General features: G+C 39.4%; 1 protein-coding gene across 2 annotated transcripts in view; it reads right to left on the reverse strand.

Moving 5' to 3' along the window:
- lrba (LPS responsive beige-like anchor protein) overlaps positions 1 to 23,320 on the reverse strand; it is a 661,684-nt gene that overhangs the window by 221,344 nt on the left and 417,020 nt on the right. For both annotated transcript variants that reach the window (XM_055646656.1, XM_055646666.1), the window contains 4 exons: positions 9,532 to 9,649; positions 7,709 to 7,811; positions 6,451 to 6,566; positions 392 to 504 (listed from right to left, as the gene is read on the reverse strand). In XM_055646656.1, coding sequence (XP_055502631.1) covers positions 392 to 504; positions 6,451 to 6,566; positions 7,709 to 7,811; positions 9,532 to 9,649 — 450 coding nt within the window. The remainder of the gene's footprint in view (positions 1 to 391; positions 505 to 6,450; positions 6,567 to 7,708; positions 7,812 to 9,531; positions 9,650 to 23,320) is intronic.

Raw genomic sequence — 23,320 nt, forward strand, 5'->3', positions numbered from 1 at the left:
TTCGCCTCTCTCAATAACCTGGGATAAATCCCATCGGGTCCTGGGGATTTATCCACCTTATGCTCTTCGAGAGCCCCCAACGCCTACTCTTCATTAATCTCTTACTGCCCTTGCATATTAGTATTCTCCACACAGATCTCACTGCCCTCCATGTCCTCCTCCTTGGTGAAAACAAAAGCAAAGTACTCGTTTTGTACCACGCCTGCATCCCGAGACTCCAACCAAAATTCCATCCATTGTCCTTGCGACAAAAGAAAATAATTAACGGAAAAGTTATAACTAATGCAAAAAAAAAAAAACCCAGACGATGTGGGAATCAAAAGGGAAGTACGTGCATCGCTAGAATCTTAATGTAATATCAGGTAGTGTAAAAAAATTGAAGACACATTACCTTGGACAAATCTCTGAAATTGCTTGGCAGAGTCATATCCAACTCCTCCGATTCATAATTAGTAATCACCCAAGGAAAAACCGGATACTGATTTAAGTCACTGTATGTTCGACCTCAACAGAAAAAGAAAATCATTTAATTAAAAAAAGGATATTCATTTAGGCAGAAAAGCTTCAAATTAGTTGAAAATGCAAACTGTATGATTCTTTTAATATAGGAAAACAAATATACAATTTCAGCAGTTTACATAAAAGTACATATACGTATAGTATGGCTCCAACTAGTAGATGACAAATGGAAAAGTGACTTCCATGGCCAGTGCATCAAAATTGTCACAATCAAGTGGAGGGGGTGAACTGAAGGAGGAGAAAATCAATTAACTGTCAACAGATTTCTAGTCAATAAGGAATCAAGGAAAATTGGGTTATCAAGGCAAGTAGATAAAAGGTGTGATTAGTTGTGACTTGATTTAATGACAGAACAGGTACATGTGGCTGAACGGCCTACACCAGTATTTCCCATGTTCTTACGCCGACCTCTATCAATCTTATATCCTTCCTATAATCAAACATTTCAAGTTTTGTTGTGTAGGAGAAAGCAGACAGTGAAGAAGAGTATGGGAGATAGAAGAAACGATTGTATATTAAGGGCGACAATTAGAGAAGGTAAACATATTAAGGGAATGAGGAATGAGTTCTCAAGAGAAAAACAAATTGCACCAACTGAAGACACTCTCGATGAATGAAAATGATGCTAGAAATCTGAACTAATAAACAGACAACGCTGACCAAGCTCACAGGTGGTTTCTGGATTATGGAAGAAAAATGTGACTAAGACACGTAGGGTTATGTGGATAAATAAAGGTGAAAATTTGTTTTGGGACACGAACTACAAACAAATATGACATGGTGTGGGGCAGAGTGCAGGTATTTGGGCACTGGAGAAATTATACTTTGTGAAGGATAAACCAAGATTGTCAGCAAATACCACCAGAGTCTTGAAGTTACAAAGGCAGGAATAAGCGGTGGTGGGTGTGAAATACCTTTGGAAACATGCTAATATCAGGGTTTAAGAGGGTATAAATCTTTACACATGGGTGCAATGGAACTCCCTGAGCATAGGTCGTTAACTGAAGGTTGTGGCACAACCTAATGTTCAGCTGAGCACCAGACATGGACCTCTACTGTGCCCAGTGTGCTCCTCATGGGGTTTGACTGGTTATTTCAAACTTCTGGAAATTCTAATGTTTCTCAGGCTGGGAAATTCATTCACATAACTAATACCAGGTTAACCAGTATAAGTACAACAATTCGATTGAAACCAATGGGTGAAAGCAGTTGGTGACAAAAAGGTAAGAAAAGGTTTTTTATCTTATTTAACAAAGTCATTTAAAATGATTTATGTGCATGTGCATGTGTGCGTGTGTGTGTGTGCAGTCTGAATATTAAAATGCTTTTAAAAGTCATTATTGATGGATCCACCTGACAATTTAAACATGGCTTTGACACCTGTTAAAGGTATGTTTCTGCCGCAGGAGAAGTTGTTCGGGGTCACTACAGTCTTGACCAAATATGGTCAAGAGTCTTGATCTCAGTGTATCCTTATGGGCCTGTCCCACTTAGGTGATTTTTTGGGCATGTTAAAATAATTTCTGGCTACCATGGCGACAATTTTATGCTATCGTAGGTTGTCGTAGGTTGACATAGGTGTTGTCGAAGGTTGTCGCCAGGTGTTGTAGGTGAATTCCATTAAAACTAGTCCCTGGCAGACGCCTAAAGAGTCGCTTAAGTGGGACAGGCCCATTATTATCTGGGCTAGCCTACTTCAGTTAGAATGAGATTCAGACAAGAATAAGGAATCTTTGGTAGTAACCAAACAAAAGGCCTCGCCTTTTTAGCAAAGATGAGAAAAGTTCTTCTTTCAACTGAGTTATGGCCCTGTCCCACTTAGGAAACCTGAACGGAAACGTCTGGTGACCCAAGGTTTCCGTGAGTCACCAGAGGTTTTGGTCACTCGCCTGGAAAGCCTCCACCGAAGCGTGAGCTGCATCTACTGACCAAAGATCCTACAGGATCTTTGCTACCGACCGCACACACACACACACACACACATCGCGAAGGTGGGGGCCAGGGACAGCGGAGGAACGCTGTCTGGGCGATGAAGAGGAAGGTAAACGGCTGCCACAGAGCACAGTAAGTCCTTTAGAGAGTGCGGGAGGGAGGGAGGGAGAGAAGGGGAAAGAAGGGGAGAGAGAAGGGGAGAGAGAGGGCAGAGAAGGGGAGAGAGAAGGGGAGAGAGAAGGGGAGGGAGAAGGGGAGGGAGAAGGGGAGAGGGGGGGGGGGGGAGGGGGGAGAGGGGGAGAGGGGGGGAGAGGGAAGGGGAGAGAGAAGGGGAGAGAGAAGGGGAGAGAGAAGGGGAGAGAGAAGGGGAGAGAGAAGGGGAGAAAAGGGGAGAGAGAAGGAGAGGAGAAACCTTGTGTGGGGCGCAAGGTCACCAGAGGTTTCCGTTCAGGTTTCCTAAGTGGGACAGGGGCTTTACTGCATTGTTAGCTAAGGACATTGATGTGAGGACGATACTGGAGAATAACATGGCTTGTAGATATTGTAACTGTAACGGCACTAATACGAGAAATGCTGCCTGTGCAAGTGGCTGCATTGTTGTGGATGGGATGTCAGAAATCTTCGGGCGGAGAAGCAGCTTAGCAGGCGGAAGATGTGTTCTTCTCCTAGACTTTGAAGATAATGAATATGGCGAAGGCAAAAAAACGATCGAGGATACATGTTTGATGATGGAGATGATAACATCATGAAAGATAGTGTCATCTATGATAAGAAAACTAGATTGGTAATGATCTGAAATGTGGGATAATAGTTGGCTAAGAGATGGGAGACTGAGAGCAGACTGCAAGACTTCTACAGTTTTTAGGTAAAATAATCAAAAGCTATGAACCAATAGTGGAAATTGGAATACAAATCAGTTGTATTCTGTTCCAGTGATTTTTCACAATTTAATCCAAGGCCATAGAGATTAAACATGCATTTCATTTTATAATAAACTCACATCTTTTTGTATTTTATACAAGAAATTGATTTACAACTTGAAAGCAACTTGTACAAGAACTTAAGATAGGCACAAAAAGCTGGAGTAACTCAGTGGGACAGGCAGCATCTCTGGAGAGAAGGAAAGGGTGACCTTTCGGGTCGAGACCCAAACTGAGAGTAGCATGTTAATTCCGGATGTTCCTTTCAGCAACGTCTGAGAGGTCAGATTAAATTCCTGTTAAATTTGCTAATCTGATATGAAAATAATACATTGCAGAAATCATTTTTCAAATGACATCTGATGACATCAAATGAAAATAGCGAGTTTTTTTGAGGTTTATGAACTGGGATCGAACTATTCCCCCCATTTCTGCTTCAATTTTCTCATTTATAATCAAGATATTCATCTAAACCAGCATACTCAAGGCACAAAAATATATTTTAATATTAAGTAAGGTCTTAGTAGACAAAGAAATAATGTGACATAAATCAATTGAAGGAAATACATGCTAATGGGATGCAACAAATAGAATTTTAACTACTATCCATTTATTTTTCTCTCACAATAACACATTGCTTATGTGTTATCCAGCTGACATACAAACTGGAAGACAAGCACCTTATGTTCTGCTTGGGCAGTCTATATCCCAATTATATAAACATTGAATTCTCCAATTTCAAGTAATATTCCCCTAACATCCCCCACCCCTTCTCTTTCCTGATGCATCCATATTTCTCCCATCCACCCCCCTGGAACCCTCTCTCTCTTTTCCCATTCCTGAGGTGATTTCCCACACCTCTCATATCCGGGTCTACGATATCCTTGCCTCTGGCTTTACTTTACACTCCTTATCTGACATCCTTTTATTCCCTTTTCACCTCCACTTGGTCACGATCTCCACCCATCTGCCAGTCAACCCCGCCCATCTCTCTTGCATCCACCTATCACTTGCCAGACTTTGCACTACCCCCAACTCTCTTTCCCAGCTTCTCCTCTACTCCCCCCCCCCCCAAACCTGAATGATTATCCATTTCCCTCCACAGATACTGCCTGCCCTTCTGAGTTCCTCCAGCACTTTGTTTTTCTTCAGAATAGCAGCATTTGCAGTCTCCTCTATTTATCCTCCACATTGATGCGTTCATTTCCTTCCAAATGTGATATCAGACTGAATTTAGTTATGAATTGAATGCTTCAAACTGCACTGTGGTGATAGCTAATAAGATTTTCTAAATTAAAAACAACATGGGCACACACATTATAGAGTCATAGAGTGATACAGTGTAGAACAGACCCTATAACAACCAGGGGCGCCGGGGAGATGACAGCCCTGCCGGAAGTCTGTTCGTCTTTTCACTCTTTTTGTTATTTTTTAGTTTGTTAACAGTTTGGTTTTAATAGTCTTCGGTTTGTTTTATGTGGAGGAAGGGGGGAGGGGATTGGGGGGAGACTTTTTTTCATGTTCTTACCTTCCCGGAAATGTGATCAATTTTCGGATCACATTCTCCAGGCTCTGCGGCTTTCCATCGATGGAGCTGGAAGCCTCCTCGGACTGACTTTGAGCCCTATTGCGGGGCGCGGACTTAACATCGGAGCTGATCTCTTGCCTGGGATCGCTCCCACCGCGGAATCAACACCAAGGGCTCGCAGTCTTGGGTGAGGCTGTCGGGGGCTCCAACGTCGTGGAAGGTTTGACCAGCCCCGACGCGAGGTTCCATCGGACTTGAACTTTATTTTGCCTTCCATCACAGTGAGGAATGTGTAGGAGTCGCTGTGATGGATGTTCATGTTAAAATGTGTTTTTGAAGTGATCTGTTACTTTTAATTGTATGACTGACCTGGCCAATGAAATTCCTCGTATGTTGCAAAACATACTTGGCGAATAAAGTCTGATTCTGATTCTGATGGCCGAATTTGCCCACAACGGCCAACATGTTCCAGCTACACTAGTTCCACCTACCTGCGCTTGGTCCATATCCCTCCAAACTTGTCCTATCCATGTACCTATCTAACACTCTCTTAAACGTTGGGATAGTCCCAGCCTCAACTACCTCCTCTGGCAGCTTGTTGCATGCACCCACCACCTGTTGTGTGAAAAAGTGACCCCTCAGATTCCTGTTAAAACGTTTCCTCTTCACTTTGAACCTTTGTCCTCTGGCCATCTGGTCTTTATATGCTTTAACTACTGGAGAAATTATACAAATCATATTTTTCAAATTTACGACAAAATAAAATTGATCAATTAAAGAAAACCAAACTGATCTTAGTGTCTAACAAAGTGGATAACAATGGTATTGTCATAGTTGGAAAACCTTGTATTCAGCAAAGGATACCAGGTTGGCAGTACTATCAAAACCATACCCACCTCACAATCTATGAGATATGTGGCCTGACTGAAATATCGAAGGTTTTAAAATGGATAGTTAAAACCAAATCCAAATGATATATTTGAGAATGCCACAAACCATAAAGCATGGCAGTCGCAGAGACAATTCAGAAAGAATTATGTTATACAGAGAATGGCAGGTGTGAGGAGTGGACCATACATGGAAGTAGTGGGCAATGTATTTACTTTGGAAAATAGTCAACTGATCTCTATTAGCCATTCAACCAAATGGATAGCTTTACATTCAATTCTTTAGTTCAGCTTTACTGTATAAAAATTGCACATGGTTAAATGGTGAACAAATAAAATAGCACTAAATAATGTATAGTTACGATCATTCTATGTTTCCCCCTTAAAATAGTGGAAACTCAGATGTTATAAATTCTGTTTCCTTCTGATTTCCTCCACTTTCATGCTGGATGTTTTCCAGCAGGCTTGCAGACTCTGCTTTCAGATAAATGTGAGCACCAGCTTCAAAATCTTTCAGACCCTTAACTTGCAACAGTTTTCATATCATATATTCCTCTACCTGTTTCCAGCAGTGCTAGTTTACAAAATCGTATGTCTGATTCCATTAGTTTACTCATAATTTACAAACAACGCTATTTGAAATAAAAACTTCAATATTCCTTACCAGCTACTGTGTTGAGAAACATGAGGTATTCAAAGTTGGAAATTTCTCTCCTCTGCCAACGCTGCATCATATTGGATGCTTTAAAAAGTTGGCGTGGATTAGCCAGGCTGATTCGTCTGCAGGTCATGCACAAAATCAAAAACATACAAGTATCTCAGCAGGTCATATTTCATTGTAGTACACTAAATGTATAGACAACACAATTTAAAAGTTGCACAGTTTAAATTTGCACATATCTTAATAGCAATATGTAATAGCAATATGTAATTTTTCACAGGTAACTAATATAACTACCACCTTTCTGCATTAAGAGATTTGGCTCCTGTCTTAGAAGTCTATAGAAAACAGATTGCAGTTTCTAAATTTGTGCTTCTACTTGGTTTGAAAAAGAAAGAGCCAAAATGAGCAATTGTATCACAATTCAACAGATTAATTTAATGCAATATTGAAATACAAATCCACTATACTGCTATTTGCACAAAAAAGTAAATTAAAACAGCACTTGTCTCAAGGAAAGCTATTGTAAAACTAATTTACAGCCTCCTTGAAACTAAATAAAAAGTGCAGACTGTGTACTCAACACAGTTAGCAAATTGACCTAGCTTCTCCATGCTTTACTGAGAATCAGCTGCAAATTCAAATTTATGAATTCATGGCCATAATGTGAGTGAGCATAATGAATGCACAAGGAAATCACGAGAACTTTTCATAGTTTGGTTTATTCTGTTCAACTTTCCCCAGCACAATTTTAATAGTCTTTCTCGTGGCATCTGAAAACATTCAACACAAACAGAATGGGTCTGACAAAAATTATAGTTGACAGCAACTGGATATTGTCATATGGCATGATTCGCATTCTTCTTTACTTTTGAAAGCCAGTTTGCTCAGTTTCACAGCTGCGCTAGTTCAATTAGTTCAACAAGGCCAAGTTGACACAATGCAGTGCCATTTTAGCACTGATTTATGGATTTGGCATTACTACACTATATGACAAAATAAATGCATGTTACATTTTAATGAATGAATTTTTTTTACAGTAACAGAATAGAATGCGAGGGTATTATATGTTAATATCTTCAAAGATGAACCAGGCGCTCAAAACCCGCCCTGGGGTTGAGCAAAATAAATGTATTTCTGTAACAGGAAAACAGCATATACTTTGCAATATATACTTTTAGGAAAGGGAGAGGAAAAAATACAGAAGACTGCTCTGTAATTGTAACACCCCTGGAAGCAAAGGAATAATTTGCCAACGCACCTGGTTTGGGGTAGTCCAAAACCTGTGCCGACTCCAACACGGGGCAAACAGTGAACGACTTTCTTCACTGTAGCTTGGTCTGGGAAGTTGAACATGACAGCAGCTGGCAAAGAAACAAACAATAAAAGAACATTTTTTAACATGACATCACCTTCTGTGATTTATATTGCAGTTTTTTTTGTTTAATAGAACATCTCTTTGCAATTAGATATATAACAGATGCAGAATTGCAAGCCCCTTTGTCTACACATAAATCACAGTTTTCAATGGGCAACGGGTTATTTCCGTTTCTCCACTGAAATTCATTCCCAAAAAAGATTTCCTGCTGCAAACATGACCATGGATTTAAACAAACTTTGCCGCATGGACATCATCACAAAGTTGTAGTCTACATCAGAGATTTGGTGGAAAAATGTGTTGCAATTCTAACCCATGCTGGGTCAACAAATCAATTAAATATTGAACAGAAGAGTTCAGTTACAATATTGTACCTTTTGTTGAGATATTCCAATACATACATTTAGTATGAAATTTATACACTCCAGAAGTTTTCTCAGAAATTTTGGAAATCTAAAGTACTTAAGAATTTTTTGGAAGAATATTTTGATTACCTGTTAATTATTTTGGGAGAAAAAAAACAATGTAAAAATCAAACAATATGTTTGATTGGCGATTGTTAATGATTGGTACCGATTACGTTTGGATTGTGATGAGGGCACCACAATTATCCAGAAGATAAATAGATGTAAAGCCTTCTCTCTCCCACTTCAATAGCTTCAAGTAATTTAAAATTTGCAAGAAATGATGGGTTCATAGAAACATAGAAAATAGGTGCAGGAGGAGGCCAATCAGCCCTTCGAGCCAGCACCGCCATTCATTGTGATCATGGCTGATCGTCCCCTATCAATAACCCATGCCTGCCTTCTCCCCATATCCCTGACGCCACTAGTCCCTAGAGCTCTATCTAACTCTCTTAAATCCATCCAGTGACATGGCCTCCACTGCCCTCTGTGGCAGGAAATTCCATAAATTCACAACTCTCTGGGTGAAAAAGTTTTTTCTCGCCTCAGTCTTAAATGACCTCCCCTTTATTCTAAAATTGTGGCCCCTGGTTCTGGACTCACTCAACATTGGGAATATTTTTCCTGCATCTAGCTTGATCCAGTCCTTTTATAATTTTATATGTTTCTATAAGAATCCCCTCATCCCTAAACTCCAGTGAATACAAGCCTAGTCTTTTCAACCTTTCCTCATATGACAGTCCCGCCATCCCAGGGATCAATCTCGCGAACCTACGCTGCACTGCCTCAATCACAAGGATGTCCTTCCTCAAATTAGGAGACCAAAACTGTACACAATATTCCAGATGTGGTCTCACCAGAGCCCTATACAACTGCAGAAGAACCTCTTTACTCCTATACTGAAATCCTCTTGTTGTGAAGGCCAACATTCCATTAGCCTTCTTCACTGCCCGCTGTACCTGTAAGCCAACTTTCAGTGACCGGTGTACAAGGACGCCCAGATCTCGCTGCACCTCCCCCTTACCTAACCAAAATTGATGATTACTGAAAAACAATTAATTGGATAATTTTAAATTCCCATCTCCAAAGCTCAATGTGACTTCTTAAGCAGAACAAGTTTAACAGTTTTACGAAACATAATTTCCATCCTTTCCAAATAAGAATAAAACATTTTCATACCTAAATTTCACCATGGGCACTGCAAGGATTGTTTACATGTTACAATAACTTCACATAGTTTAATTAGTTAAGCAGAAATATTCCAGCTAAAATAACTGGTCATGTATCATTAAAAGGACTTACTTCGGTTGGCGATAAAGATTTCTAGTGCAGTATTTTGTAGCAAATAGCGCCTGGAGAAAATAGCACGGATTTCGCTGAACAGCCATTTTCCATGAAGTCCTTCAGTATATGTCAAAATCTAGGAACAAAGAATAGCTAGTCTTACAGGTGGGAAACGTGTTTTATTAATGAAACATATAAAAAGCTTAACAGAATTAAAATGACATCGAATTTTTCAAATTTGAATGATTTCACATAAACAAGTCGTTAAAAGAACAGGATCGACTAATAAATCTTACCAGAAAAGTCAAATATGAAAAACATTTCTGATGTCATATTATTTATTAAACAGTGTGCATGTTTATGTGCAAAATATACAGATGGTTTAAAAAGACACCTGTTTTTTACATGTGTGTGTGTATATACACACACACACACACACACACACATGGTGCAAAGCTCTCACAAGATATATATCATGCTTTGCATATATGCACATAATTTACTTACACTTATTTAAAGAATGCATTTAATGTCTATGGTTTAGTGATTCCACTAATAGAAAACTAAATGCCACAGAATTCTTTATTTTTGTCATTGGTAAATCTGAACACTTGATGCAGAAATGAAACAGTGTGAATGTATAGGAGATAGACAAACAATGTTTCAAGTTAAACTATTAGCAGATTGACTCTCACTAGTGCACATAGATCATTGCAAGGATTTTTATTATTTATTTATTCAGGAAAAGTTATCTTAAGATCTTACTTTTTAATGTGTCAATGTTTAGAAGTAGCTCTTTCCTTTATTAAAAAATGCAGTACCTAAAATACACTTTCTTAAATCACTTTGAGGAATGAAAGGCGCTGGATTCTTATACTGATCAAAACCTTTTAATCCCATATACAGAAACGTTCAAAGCAATACGCTGCCTATGTAAAAGGTTAAGTATCATTTTGTCAGCTAAACCTAAACAAAAAACTGCAAATGAACTCGGCATAATCTCTCCATGGAATTAGTGGTTGTCAGAGTAACTCGTTACAATGCCTGTCATCTCAGCTGACAGACACAGATGCTTAGTCTGCCTGCACAATTCAAACTAATCCTATCCTTAGCCTGAAACCACTTTGTGTCTTTGTTGCTCCAGTTTTGCCTTTTATTTTAAAGCATAATTATGAAGGTGTTAAGGGACAACCGGATTGGGCCACTTTTCTGCCACTGTAGAAGACAGCATTAATCAAAAATATTCAAATAGGACTAACAGGAGAAGAAGGCTCATGATAAGAGTTTCTTAGAGTACTCATTAAAACAAGGTGACAGTAGTGAGGAACAGCTGAGGCCTGGCTAAGCAAATCTGATTCCTCCCTGGAATAGTATCTGCCTGATCTGCAGCTTCACATCAAAGTCTCTGGAGTTCAATTAAAACTGGATTAGGTGGAAGCAGCCCATCTTTGGGACTTTTAGGTCTCTGGCACTCTCTCACTGACAGTACCCCAGATGATGGCCTCTGCCTCCACTGAACCAGTTGCCATAGAAACTGCATCTCAGCCTTTGCTCTGCAGTGGCATGCACAAGATAACCATTTGAAAGGTGCAGCAAAGGAAAAAATGCCTCAACTTTTTTTGAACCATTCTGAGTTTGCAGTCCAAAAATTCTACTTACACTTGGTTTGTTGCAATGACTGGAGTGCTTGCATCATGTTTTAATCCACTCAAGCACTGCACTAAAATATCGTGTGCATTGTACCACAGATACAGCAATTCATAAAATGACGTTGAACCTCTCAGTTGAAAGCATACTATTACATATACCAGATACACAGATACAAGCTACCCTGAACACCAACTTCATCAACTCAAATGTGAATTTATTGTTTCAGAAGTTGGTTACTTTCTTTTGTTAAAAAAAACCCCAGTATGTTATTTCCTTTATATATCTGAGACAGATTACATAAAATCAGGTCTGCAGTGGCCCTGAATCCATCCTGATCCAATAGAAGAATAAAAAGACAAATAGTTGAATTGTTTTCTTCTTGCTCTGGATGATGCTAACAGATTGCATGAAAAAAGAAATCAAAGGAAGGTCAGGTGTAAGTACACCAAAATAACTACTCTGCAACATTTTCAGAGACATTGATTTTATTAATAGCTTTTAGTAAATCTGCATGTAATTACCAATGATGTGTATCAAGTTACACACTAACTGACTTACTTTTGTGATTTTTGACCATCTCAGACATCTGCTGAATTACAACAGTGCTTACTGGGGAGGTGATAAAAAGAGGGTAATATATATTCAATATTTGGCCGTTAGGTTTTCCTTCCTAAAGAAATCTACCCTTAGACAACTCATGAACAATAGCAATGATCCATGTGAAATTAACATGCCATACGATGTAAATTAAATACAAGCAGTTTTTATGATACAGATGATCTATTACTGAATATATGACATAATAAAAATAGCAATTCAATGGAATCAATGCAGAGAAAATTAGTATCAGTTGTATTTCTGACATTTTCAAAGATATCTTGCATTCAGCTTTGATGAGATGCATTGTACTAAAGTATCTTTGGCATTTTGAGTTATAAAACAGGATTGTGGAAAATGAGTTAATGCCTCCCCAGGCACAGCTTAAGGGCTAAATATTCACAGCAAAATTATAATTAGGCTACAAACTCAATTTATCCAAGTAATTATTTTAATTTACTCTCTTTGTCCCAGACTGTTCAATGTCAGAAATTGTATTATCGATGATTTTATAACCAGAATGGGCCAATAAATATAGAGGCTGTTAGTGATCAATGAAGTTCATAGTTTGACACTGAGTCGTTCTATTTCACTGGTCTCATTGAAGATTGTGCAAAATTACTTGCCCTTTGACCTCAAATTTCACATCTAAGACAGAAATTTCTCTTCTGCAAAGTAATGCAATTTTTCACATGTCAACCTTTAGCCCAGCTTTAAAAATTAATTTCATTTATATTAACCATGATATTGATATTTTCATGGGTTCCCTTAAGAACACCCTTTGATACATGAAGCAGTGACTGGCAACTGGCAAATTGATGTCTCTAGGACGACCAAAACTATTTTATTCAATGCTGCCACATCAGACAGATTTATGACAGTCTGAAATTCTTATTTTGTAATGTAATATTTGTACTGGACGGATGCACCTCACAGCCCTTGCCTGTAAATAATTTACAATGCACTAGCTGGGATGTCCCTTTTTGCTCTATGCTTTCACTTGAAATCCAGCTTAGAAAAAAAAATAGCTTCTAAGATGTGAATACCACAGAGCTGCACTTAATTTGCATTTCGATGAGCAAAAGAAGCTGATAAGGTTCGTCAGACAAGGTACTTCGGCCTATACAAATGAAGTTTAGATAAGTATGCAGGTCCCTTCAGTGCTACCTTCACGAGGATCTCTTAAATCTAAAACACTGTCATTTCATCTCCCTGTTGGATTTTGATTGATTGCACGTCTTCCTTATGTTCATTAATCTCATCACCTTATCTTTTATACCACTTCATTTTACCAGAAAGGTAATAATAAAACTCTCATCCATTATCCTTTTACTGATCTATTCATGTGGAAATGGTTAATAACATGTTACAAATTGAGCTTCAATCACCTAATTTTCTCCTTTGTCAAAGGGATATTAGCCCAAAATCAAAAAAACAATTTGTTTCATGAGGATGAAGATCATCAATGATGACATATGAAGTCAGCATTTCAAAAGTTGCTTATTAAAATTATCCAAATAGTGTTGCATCTGTTGATATCAAATTTGAATTAATCAGTAGGTTTCAATCAATAATCTTGTCAAATCAAAACAAAAATCTGTTCCAGTTTTCAAAATAGTAACATTTACAAAGGTAATTTTATCTATCATTACCAATCAAAATTGTATACATAATCCAATGAAAACAAACATGAAAATATTATAAGAGAGCACAGCACATACACGGAAATGGGAATTGAAAGTCAAAAATTGCAAATATTGGAAATCTGAAATAAAAAAGAATCACAGACACTCAGCTCAGACAGCATCCGTTGAAAGAGAAATAGGTCTAAAACATTAACCCTGTTTTTTTTCTCTCTTCAGATTTTACAGTCTTTCCAACACGTTCTGCTGTTACGAAATAAGAGCACAGTGGACATTAGGGAGTGACTGCAGTTTTGGAGGGCAGAACCAGAAATGAATAAATAGTGGTGCATTGGAATTGCCAGGTCCAGAGATCCAGAGGTCCAGAGATGACATGGGCATGGATGGAAGATTCAACAGATGAGGCAAGGGTGGGAACTGGACATGTACTATGATGAAAACACAAAGTAGTGACGCAATGGATGTATAATTTGGATTTTGCTCGCGAGGCCAAGATTTATTACCCATCTCAGCCACTATCTTGAATTGCTGTTGTCCTTCTTGTGATGGCATTCCCATGGGGTTGAGGAGGGAATCCCTGGATTTATTCCCTGTAGTGATAAAGATAGTAACACATTTCTAAGCCAAGATGTTGAGCAACTTCGTGGGAACATCAGCATATTATAGCATTCCCATCAGTCCATGACTTTCTTGCCGATCATATTTTCAAATCTGGGAGGTGCTTTTGGAGTCGGCAAGATGACAACCTTCAAGTGGTAGCAATGTTAGAATGGGGAAGCACCCGGAGGCTGCTCTGCCATAGATGGTGTTGGGGTTCTTAAGAGTGTGCGGAGATGCACTCATCCAGGCTAGCAGACAGTATTACATTACACCTCTAACTTGATCCTTCGCATGGTGGTAGGGTATTGAGATTTTAGGAGGTGGTACTCTGTCTATGACATTTTTGTGTCTATATTTGTGTATATTCTGGATGATGGGTAACCATACCTACACCCATTCTCCCCCATCACACCTACTTACTAACAAAATCAACCAGTAAGTTAACTAAGGAGTTTAAGAAGGAACTGCAGATGCTGGAAAATCGAAGGTACACAAAAATGCTGGAGAAACTCAGCGGGTGCAGCAGCATCTATGGAGCGAAGGAGATAGGCAACGTTTCGGGCCGAAACTCTTCTTCAGACTGATAGGGGGTGGGGGGGCTTAATTAAATTTAAAATTGTGAGATCGCCAGGAAACACCTCCACTCCTGACCTTACAATGGAAGTAAGGTCACTGATGAAGTAGCAAAAAATGGTAGTCCAGACACTGAGTAATTCCCACAGCCACATACTAGGACAAGCATGACTGACCACAACTATCTTCCTTTGTGTGGGATATAATTTCAACCATTGAAGTGTTTCTCCCCACTGATTCCAGTTTCATCAGCGGTCCTTGATGCCACACCTAATAAAATGTTGCTTTAATATCAATGGCAGTCACTCTTATCTCTAAAATTCAGCTCTTTGGTCCACGTTTAGACCAAGACAGTAATGAGATTTGGAACCAAGTGGCCCTGGCAAAATCCAAACAATGCATCAATAAGCTGTGGTGCCTGACAGCACTGAAAATGATATATTCAATCATTTTTGCTGATGATTGAGAATAGGCTGGTTGAATGATAATTAGCTGGATTGGATTTGTCCTGCATTGTGTGAACAACACATACTTTGGCAATTTTCCACATAGTTGGGCATATTCCGTTTATGACCACTGGGCCAGCTTGGTTCTTGGCATGGTGAAAAATAAATAAGAGTTGGCCATTTGGTCACTTGTGCTGAATGAGGTCTCCAAATTGCGTTTGGCCTCACATTGACAGTGGAGCAGGCCCGGTACAAAAAGGTCCGTTTTGGAATGGGAAGGGAAGTTAATTCATTGACCTGCTCCATTATAATACATTTGACATCAACACTACATTTGTAAAGGTCCCAGAACCTGACTGCTGTTAGACAAAGCTCCCAGGTTGAATATATTTAGATGAACAGTCTGCAGACTTCAATTTGGATTTGTGTCATGATTATAAAACAAATAATGGAAAATCAGTTTGAAGGGAACCATAGACCAGGTTCCAGAATGTGAATGGGAGCAAGCATTGATCTCTTATACTACAAACCTTGCAGCACCATCCACGTTTGACGCTGAGTATTCCAAGTGCCCCCTGGTCACTTTGTGCCAAAGCCACTCATTTACTCCAACATTTTAACATTGGATATTTTCCAAAATGGAATGGTCAGATTTACTCCACAGGTCAATGTTTCTGATCAGTAAACTATGTGCTTGATAGTGCAAGGAACAACACACATAGGGGCTTTAGTAAATCTCTAAGGCATCTGTGGGATTTAAATCTAACTAACTAAATCGATCTGAAGAAGGTTCTTGACCCACTGAGATGCAACACCTTGTCTTTTTTGGTAAATCGGCATCTGCAGTTCCATCTGTCGCTCTTAATTAAATATTAATTAATATTAATTATAATATTAATATAATATCAAGGTGTGTGTGTGTGTGTGTGTGTGTGTGTGTGTGTGTGTGTGTGTGTGTGTGTGTGTGTGTGTGTGTGTGTGTGTGTGTGTGTGTGTGTGTGTGTGTGTGTGTGTGTGTGTGTGTGTGTGTGTGTGTGTTGGGGGGGGGGGGGTTAGTGTGTATGTGTGACGCCACAGGCCACCCCGCCCCGCAATCCAGAAATCCCAGGAATCAAACCATTGAACCATTCTCAGCTTTTCTAAAACATCACCTGGATGCTCAAAACTGGCTTTTCTGAGGCCTGCCATTGCTTCCATTTGAAGATGGCTGCAAAATCATTAGCTTGTCTTTGCCATCCATGCTGGATCCCAATACCGTTGAGCTTGGTGAGTTTGATGTTCTTAGAGCCTCCTCCTTCTATTAAACGTTTGATTCTTCATTGGTATCCACAAGTCGGCATGGCAGAACTGCAACGTTTTGATCTGATCAATTGGTTGCGGGATTGATTAGCTTAGTCTATAGCATGCTACACATGCTGTTCACTACACTCGTAGTTCAAGTTTGCAGTTTAACTAGCATTGAAGCTCATCGTTATACACACACACAGTGCTTTTACCAGCATGTCCTAGTATATTCCTTATTATAATAGGATTGGTTCTCTAGTTTGATTATAGCAGCAGAAAGAAAGATATACTGGGTTACAAAAATGCTAATTATAAAGAGGAACACATTTCTCCTGCACATCGTGGTTGCCTAGTTTTGAGATGTAAGATCTGTTCTTCAATCATTTTGATCCACTTTGCACTGTGGCAATGCCACAAATTTGATAAAGAGTGTCTTGCATGTGAAGACTGGACTGTCTCCCCACTAGGATTGTTGGTGTTAACTTTGCTGTAAACAATTATCTCACTACCAGCATCTTTTTCATGTCCAAAGTCCATGAATGTTTCGCAGGTTTCCAAGTTAATCCCCGTCTTTCCGAGAATTCCTCATTTAAATTTCATCAATCAGGTTTCTACATTGGGAAAGTGCTGGAGTAACTCAGTGGGTCAGGCAACATTTCTGGTGCACATGAACAGATGACATTTCAGATCAGAATCATTCTTCTACATTGGACACTTTCCTGAAAATGCTTTGATTTAACAATCTAATGGCACCCTAAATGATTACAGTTTGATTACAAGTTTCCTCCAGTGCCTCGACCTCTTCAACCATTTGAGTGGGATCACTCTCTTCTTCCATTCTTAACTATTCAGTTGCAGCCGCAGACACGCGTTTCAGTTGCTTCCCTCCAGTACCTTTTTTTTTGTGACGACACACACCAGGAACACCAGCAATTGTAATTGGTTAAAGATTTGGTTGTTATATAGCAGCTAATAGTGTTGCAAGAACTGTTATATGCGTACCCGCACCTTTTCCGCTACAAATAAAAGCAATGCTTCTGTCCCTTCTATTCTCATTGTCTGCCTTGAGCTATACTTGGAGCCCCTCCTATTCTCACCTTCATGCTGCACCTTAGCAACCTCATCCTGGAAATGTAATGCCAGTTGCAGTTTCCACACCAATACCAATTTCTACCATTCAAACCCTTCTCTGGCGCCCACACAGCCTATAAAAGTCAGTCTACGCACGCAACATACACTGTACAATGAGCAGACATTTTCTTCAACGAAATATTGGGAAGACTGGAGCAACCAACTTCAGTGCCTGGTCCTATCTTTATTTCCCAGTACCTGATATTAAAACATCAACAGCAATAAATACTGCAGTTCTCCAGAATGGCTAGGTACCTTTGTGATCTCTTGGCACAAGCATAACAATTAATACATTGAAAGCAGTAACATTTCACTAAGTTATCATCTATTTTAAAAATACATATTTTTCCTATTGTTAATAGTTTCCCACAAAAGGTATAAACAGAGTTTCTAGATTTATTCTGAACTTTTATCTACCTCTTTTACTTGAAATCCAACCTATTTAAAGAACACTTCTCTCAATTCTTTTCCATTCATTTAGAACAAACGAACAACCATTTTTAATCTCCAGAACAAAGACTGCAACACTGAATGTATCAGAATGGACTTTATGTATTATAAAGCATAATAGAAACTATACGTATATGTATTGTTACAATTTCTGGCTTAAAGTGGTCAAAAATGTTTCCAATATAACAAAACCTAGGGATTTACTAAAGCCCCTGTGTGTGGAAAATTTGCATTTTGAACCTGTCGGTGCCCTTTTGATCTGCTCAACAATAAAGCATCAATACATACTGTGACGCCTCTCAAGAGGGTTTGTTAGTGCTAAAAACAAAATGCATGAAGCAAAATATTTTTGCAATTTGCCTTCTTCAGAGCACTGATCAGATAGTTGGTCAGAAGGTTAAACAGTATCAGTGCCTGCTGCTTCATTACATGCAACAGCCTTTCACTCATTATGCCACGTTTTTATAAAGTAAAGAGTTCCAGTGTTACAGATCATTGGTTTGGTGCCGAAGTAACTGCATCTTTATCTAGTGCCACTGACTGGCCTCCCTATACTCCATATGCATTTCTTTACAATCAGAAATGTCATTTCTCATCAGCAAATGAGTTCATCAATTTAATGAGCGTTCACACAAATCTGGCTTTTAATGAGAGCACGTACCACTGTGGCATGGGCTCTGCCCCAGTGCTGCCAAAATGCAGTTGATGAAACCATGACATAAATTTGAGAATACATTTCTCTTTGTGTGTCTCCTTCATCCAATTAATTCACCATAAAATGCTCTAACACCCATGTTATTTTTGTACAATGGTTTAGAAACAGGAACGGAGCAGTGTTCTTATCTTACAACTTCAACAAATTACCTGTGAAGCAAAATAATATCAACTAAATAAATATAAAATCTAATTTAAGATTAATTTGATTGGCTTATGTTAAAATTTGCCACACAAATAATATGAATGACAAAAAATCATATGTCTTAAAAGACTGCGTTTCCCTAAATTTGAAATCATAAGTTGTTTGGTTTTCCAGCTAGTGTAGACTATAGTACTGTCCAAAGCAACACAAACTATTACATATATACAATGAATTTATTCTACAACCAGAATCATTTGTATGACTATTTGAATTCGTTTTTTGGTGCCAAAAACATTTTATGGTGCCATTTCTGTATTTAATGCTTCCTGCAACATATTTGCTATTAAAGCACTGGAGCTGCTACTTTTTAAATGCTTTGTTTCAAATTTACATGCATTTTGGAACTGTATCTGTATTTGAAGTTTGGTACAAATTTTAGGTAACAGCGAAGTTCCTCAGCTTCCATTGAAAAAAAAGTCATTCATGCAGACCAATGAGGAATACAAAGGTTGCACAGTCTATATTATTACTAACTAGAGATAAAAAGAGTGGTGGCACAGTGGAGCGGTCGTTGAGTTGCTGCCTTACAGCACCAGAGACCCGGGTTCCATCTCGTCAATGGGTGCTGTCTGTACAGAATTTGTACGTTCTCCCCGTGACACCGTAGGTTTTCTCCCGAGATTTACAGTTTCCTCCCACGCTCCAAAGATATACAGGTTTGAGGGTTAATTGGCTTGGTATAAGTGTAAATTGCCCCTAGTGTGTGTAGGATAGTGTTAATGTGTGGGGATCGCTGGTCGCTGCGGACTCGGTGGGCCGAAGGGCCTGTATCTCTAAACTAAATCAAATATTTTAGCTGAAAATATCAGTAAACTACAAAATATTATATGAAATAAACAACCCACTGTGACAAAATTAACAAAGTAATTTACATATAAATATACATAATATACTTGAATAGTATATTTATACATAAATATATTGAATTGAATGGAAATTTTTTTTAAGGTAGAGTTGTAAAGGGCTCCAGCGGTAATATTCAATTTTCAAGTTTTACTAAATATTTTAGTTTTAAAACTAGTTCAGTTACTTTCTCCTTCCTTCCATTGAGAATCTCCTTCCGTTCTTTGCCATTCCACATTTGTAAGCCTGAACATGTGCCAATAGGCACTGTGCAATGAAGGATGACTAAGGCATGCCTTTTCCGATATCTTCAAGCACAGTCCAATTTCTAACCGTTAAAGGGTTTTTGATCAGTATTGAGAACCATGTAATATTTATTCTTTTAGATGGACCAAAAGCTGTTCCAAATGTGATCATATGGCTCAATATGAATGGTGAACAGATGCCACTTAGACTTGTCCAAGTCCGGGTGCCTTTATTCATTAGACTAGTGTGATGGGGCAAAAGGAACAAGGAAGACAATTGAAACTGAACTGAAAATACAACCCAAGAAATTATGGCTACATTACTTAGAGACGTATGGTTTACAGAGAACTTGCAAAAGGAACAATAGTTGACTTGCAAAATTGTCCAAACCATCAAAGAATATTAAAAGTTATTTTCATGTATAGAACATTTTCCCTTTTTCTTTGGAAGTTTTGATGTTATCCACAACAAGCCAAGATACTAATGATTTCCAATTGGCATTAAAATAAAGTTGAACATAAGGCTGAAAATAAAGAAAATCAAGTACTTTTTTCATTGTGAAAGATGTGTCAGTTCATCATGATGTGCTTTATATACTGTGTCCTCCATAATGTTTGGGACAAAGACCCATCATTTATTTATTTACCTCTGTGCTCCACAATTTGAGATTTGTAATAGAAAAAAACCACATGTGGTTAGAGTGCACATTGTCAGATTTTAATAAAGGCCATTTTTATACATTTTAGGTTCACCATGGTAAAATTACAGCAGTGTTGAAACATAGTCCCCCCATTTCAGGGCACCATAATGTTTGGGACACAGCAATGTCATGTAAATGGACGTAGTTTTGTTTAGTATTTTGTTGCATATCCTTTACATGCAATGACTGCGGACAGGGGAAATTATACAAAATTCATACAAAAAAAAGGGATACTTTGAACAAGAAATATGCAGACCTAAGTTTACTTCATCATCAACAGATTTTGCCCCAATGTCAAAAGCAACAAGCAATGTTGGCAAATTTAATCCTTTTACGTTAAACTTTCCAGTGTCATAGCAGTGTCATTCGTGTTGCAACTCGAATGAACAGTCACCGTTGTACTCTTGTGGAAACAAGGAACTGCAGATGTTGGTTTCACAAAAGGATACAAAGTGCTGGAGTAACTCAGCTGGTCAGGCAGCATCTCTGGAGAACATGGATAGTGATGTTTCAGGCCAGTTCTCCAGAGATGCGGCCTGACCCACTGAGTTACTTCAGCACTTTGTGTCCATACAGTTGTACTCTTAAATTGTAACAGTGTGAAAGGGGAATTCGTTTTATAATGCTCATGCAGCACGTCAAGACATTTGCTGTTAAAAGTACTACACAAAAGTCAGGTATTATTGTATGTCAGACACACAAAATACTTCTTTGTTCAAGTTTCTCTTAAACATGTAGAGCATAGATGAGTATGGGCCTGAAAAGAGATTGTATGAATTTAAAAAGAGGAATAAACCTTTTTTTTTGTTTGGGGAAAAATGTACTGGCATTGAAGATAAGATTGCCTCCGGAAGTTATCGACATGGGCTTCCAAAGGCTATTTAATCAAGTTTGCAAAAGCGGATGTTAGCAAGCATGAAAGGCCATGAAATTGAAGGTAACTTGGCCACACAATAATTGTTTGGGAGAAAGGACAGAGAATGAGGACAAGGGAAGGTTTTATGATTGGCAGAATATGACAAGTGTAGAACCTCAGGGAACTGTATTGATGCCTTCACTTTTCATCCTCTGCAGTAATGAGACAGGTAAAATCTCAGTTCTTTCATACAAGCTTCCAGTTGCAATGTCGAAACAAAGAGCCACAGATGCTGGTTAATACACAAAAGACACATAGTGCTGGAGTAACTCAGCAGGTCCGGTAGCATTTAGGGAGAACATGGATAGGTGATGTTTTGGGTTGTGAGGGGAAGAGGGATGCTGGAAAAGGGAGGAGCCAGGACAAAGTGTGGCAGGTAATAGGGCGACAGAGGCGAGGGAGATTTTTGGACATACAAATGGTTGGAACTAAGGCCAGTGAAAAGAACAATTGGTGTAAAAAAAAGTTAAAAGTTCCAGATTGCGAAATTGGGGATGGAAAGGAGGGGGAGTGGTGCGGGAGGAAAAATAGGTAGGAGTCCAGGAGGGATCTGGTGAGGGAAGGGGAGAGGAGGAGGGAGAAATAGAGGAGTTGGTTGTGGGGCAGGAAATAGAGGGGGTGGGGTTACTTAGAGGTTGTGTGAAATTGGAGAATTCAATGTTCATACCGTTGTAAGCTATCCAAGCGGAGGTGTTGTTCCTCCAGAGTGCGTGTGGCCTCACTCTGGCAATGGAGGAGGCCCAGGAAAGAAAGGTCAGTGTGGAAAACTGAAAGGGAAGTTAGAATGGTAAGCAACCGGGAGATCCAGTAACCCTTGGCGAAACAGCGAAACAGTCGCCAAGTCTATGCTAGTCTCGCCTATGTACAGAAGACCACAATGGGAACGCAAGATGCAGTACATGAGGTTAGAGGAGATGTACATAAACCTCTATCTCACCTGGAAAACCTGCTCGGCTGCCCTCAAATTCACCTAGACTATCTCTGACGCTCTCTCCTTTTTTGATCTCTCATCACAGGGGGCAGACTATCAACTGATGTCTCGACTCCCACAGTTATCTGGATTATACTTCCTCCTGCCCTGTCTCTTGCAAAGATGCTGTTACCCACTCTCAATTTCACTGTCTCCACCGCGTCTGTTCCGAAGATGAGACTTTCCGTTCTTGGACATGCAAGATGCCCTCTCTCTTCAGTAAACATGGTTTTTCCCCTTCCGTCTTGGTGGGTCCCTCACCCACACCTCCTCTGTGTCCTGTAGTTCTGATCTCACCCTCCTCCCCCCCCCTCCCCCCCAATGCAACAAAGGTGTTCCCCTGGTCCTCACCTTAAACCCCACCAACCTCCGCATCCAACACATCACACTTCAACATTTCCGTCGCCTCCAATGCGATCCCACCACCAGTCACATATTCCCATCTCCACCCCTTTCCGCCTTCCACAGAGACCATCCTTCCGCAACCCCTAGGTTCACTCATCCCTCCCCACCCAAACCACCCGTTCCCTGGGTGTTTTACCCTGCAGCCATAGGAGATATAGCACATGTCCCGATACCTCTTCCCTCGCCTTCATCCATGCATCCCAGCTGTTATTCCAGGTGAGACAATGGGTTACGTGCACCTCTTCTAACTCACCTGCTGCATGCGGTGTTCCCGATGTAGCTTCCTGTACATCGGCGTGACCAAGTGTAGATTCGGAGACTGTTTCGCCAAACACTCACGCTCGGTCTGCCAAGACCTGCTGGGTCTCCCAGTTGCTAATCATTTTACTTCTCCTTCCCATTCCCACATTAACCTTTCTGTCCTGGGTTTCTCC

The sequence above is a fragment of the Leucoraja erinacea genome, chromosome 1 (genome assembly GCF_028641065.1).
Source record: "Leucoraja erinacea ecotype New England chromosome 1, Leri_hhj_1, whole genome shotgun sequence".
Classification (NCBI taxonomy): Eukaryota; Metazoa; Chordata; class Chondrichthyes; order Rajiformes; family Rajidae; genus Leucoraja; species Leucoraja erinaceus.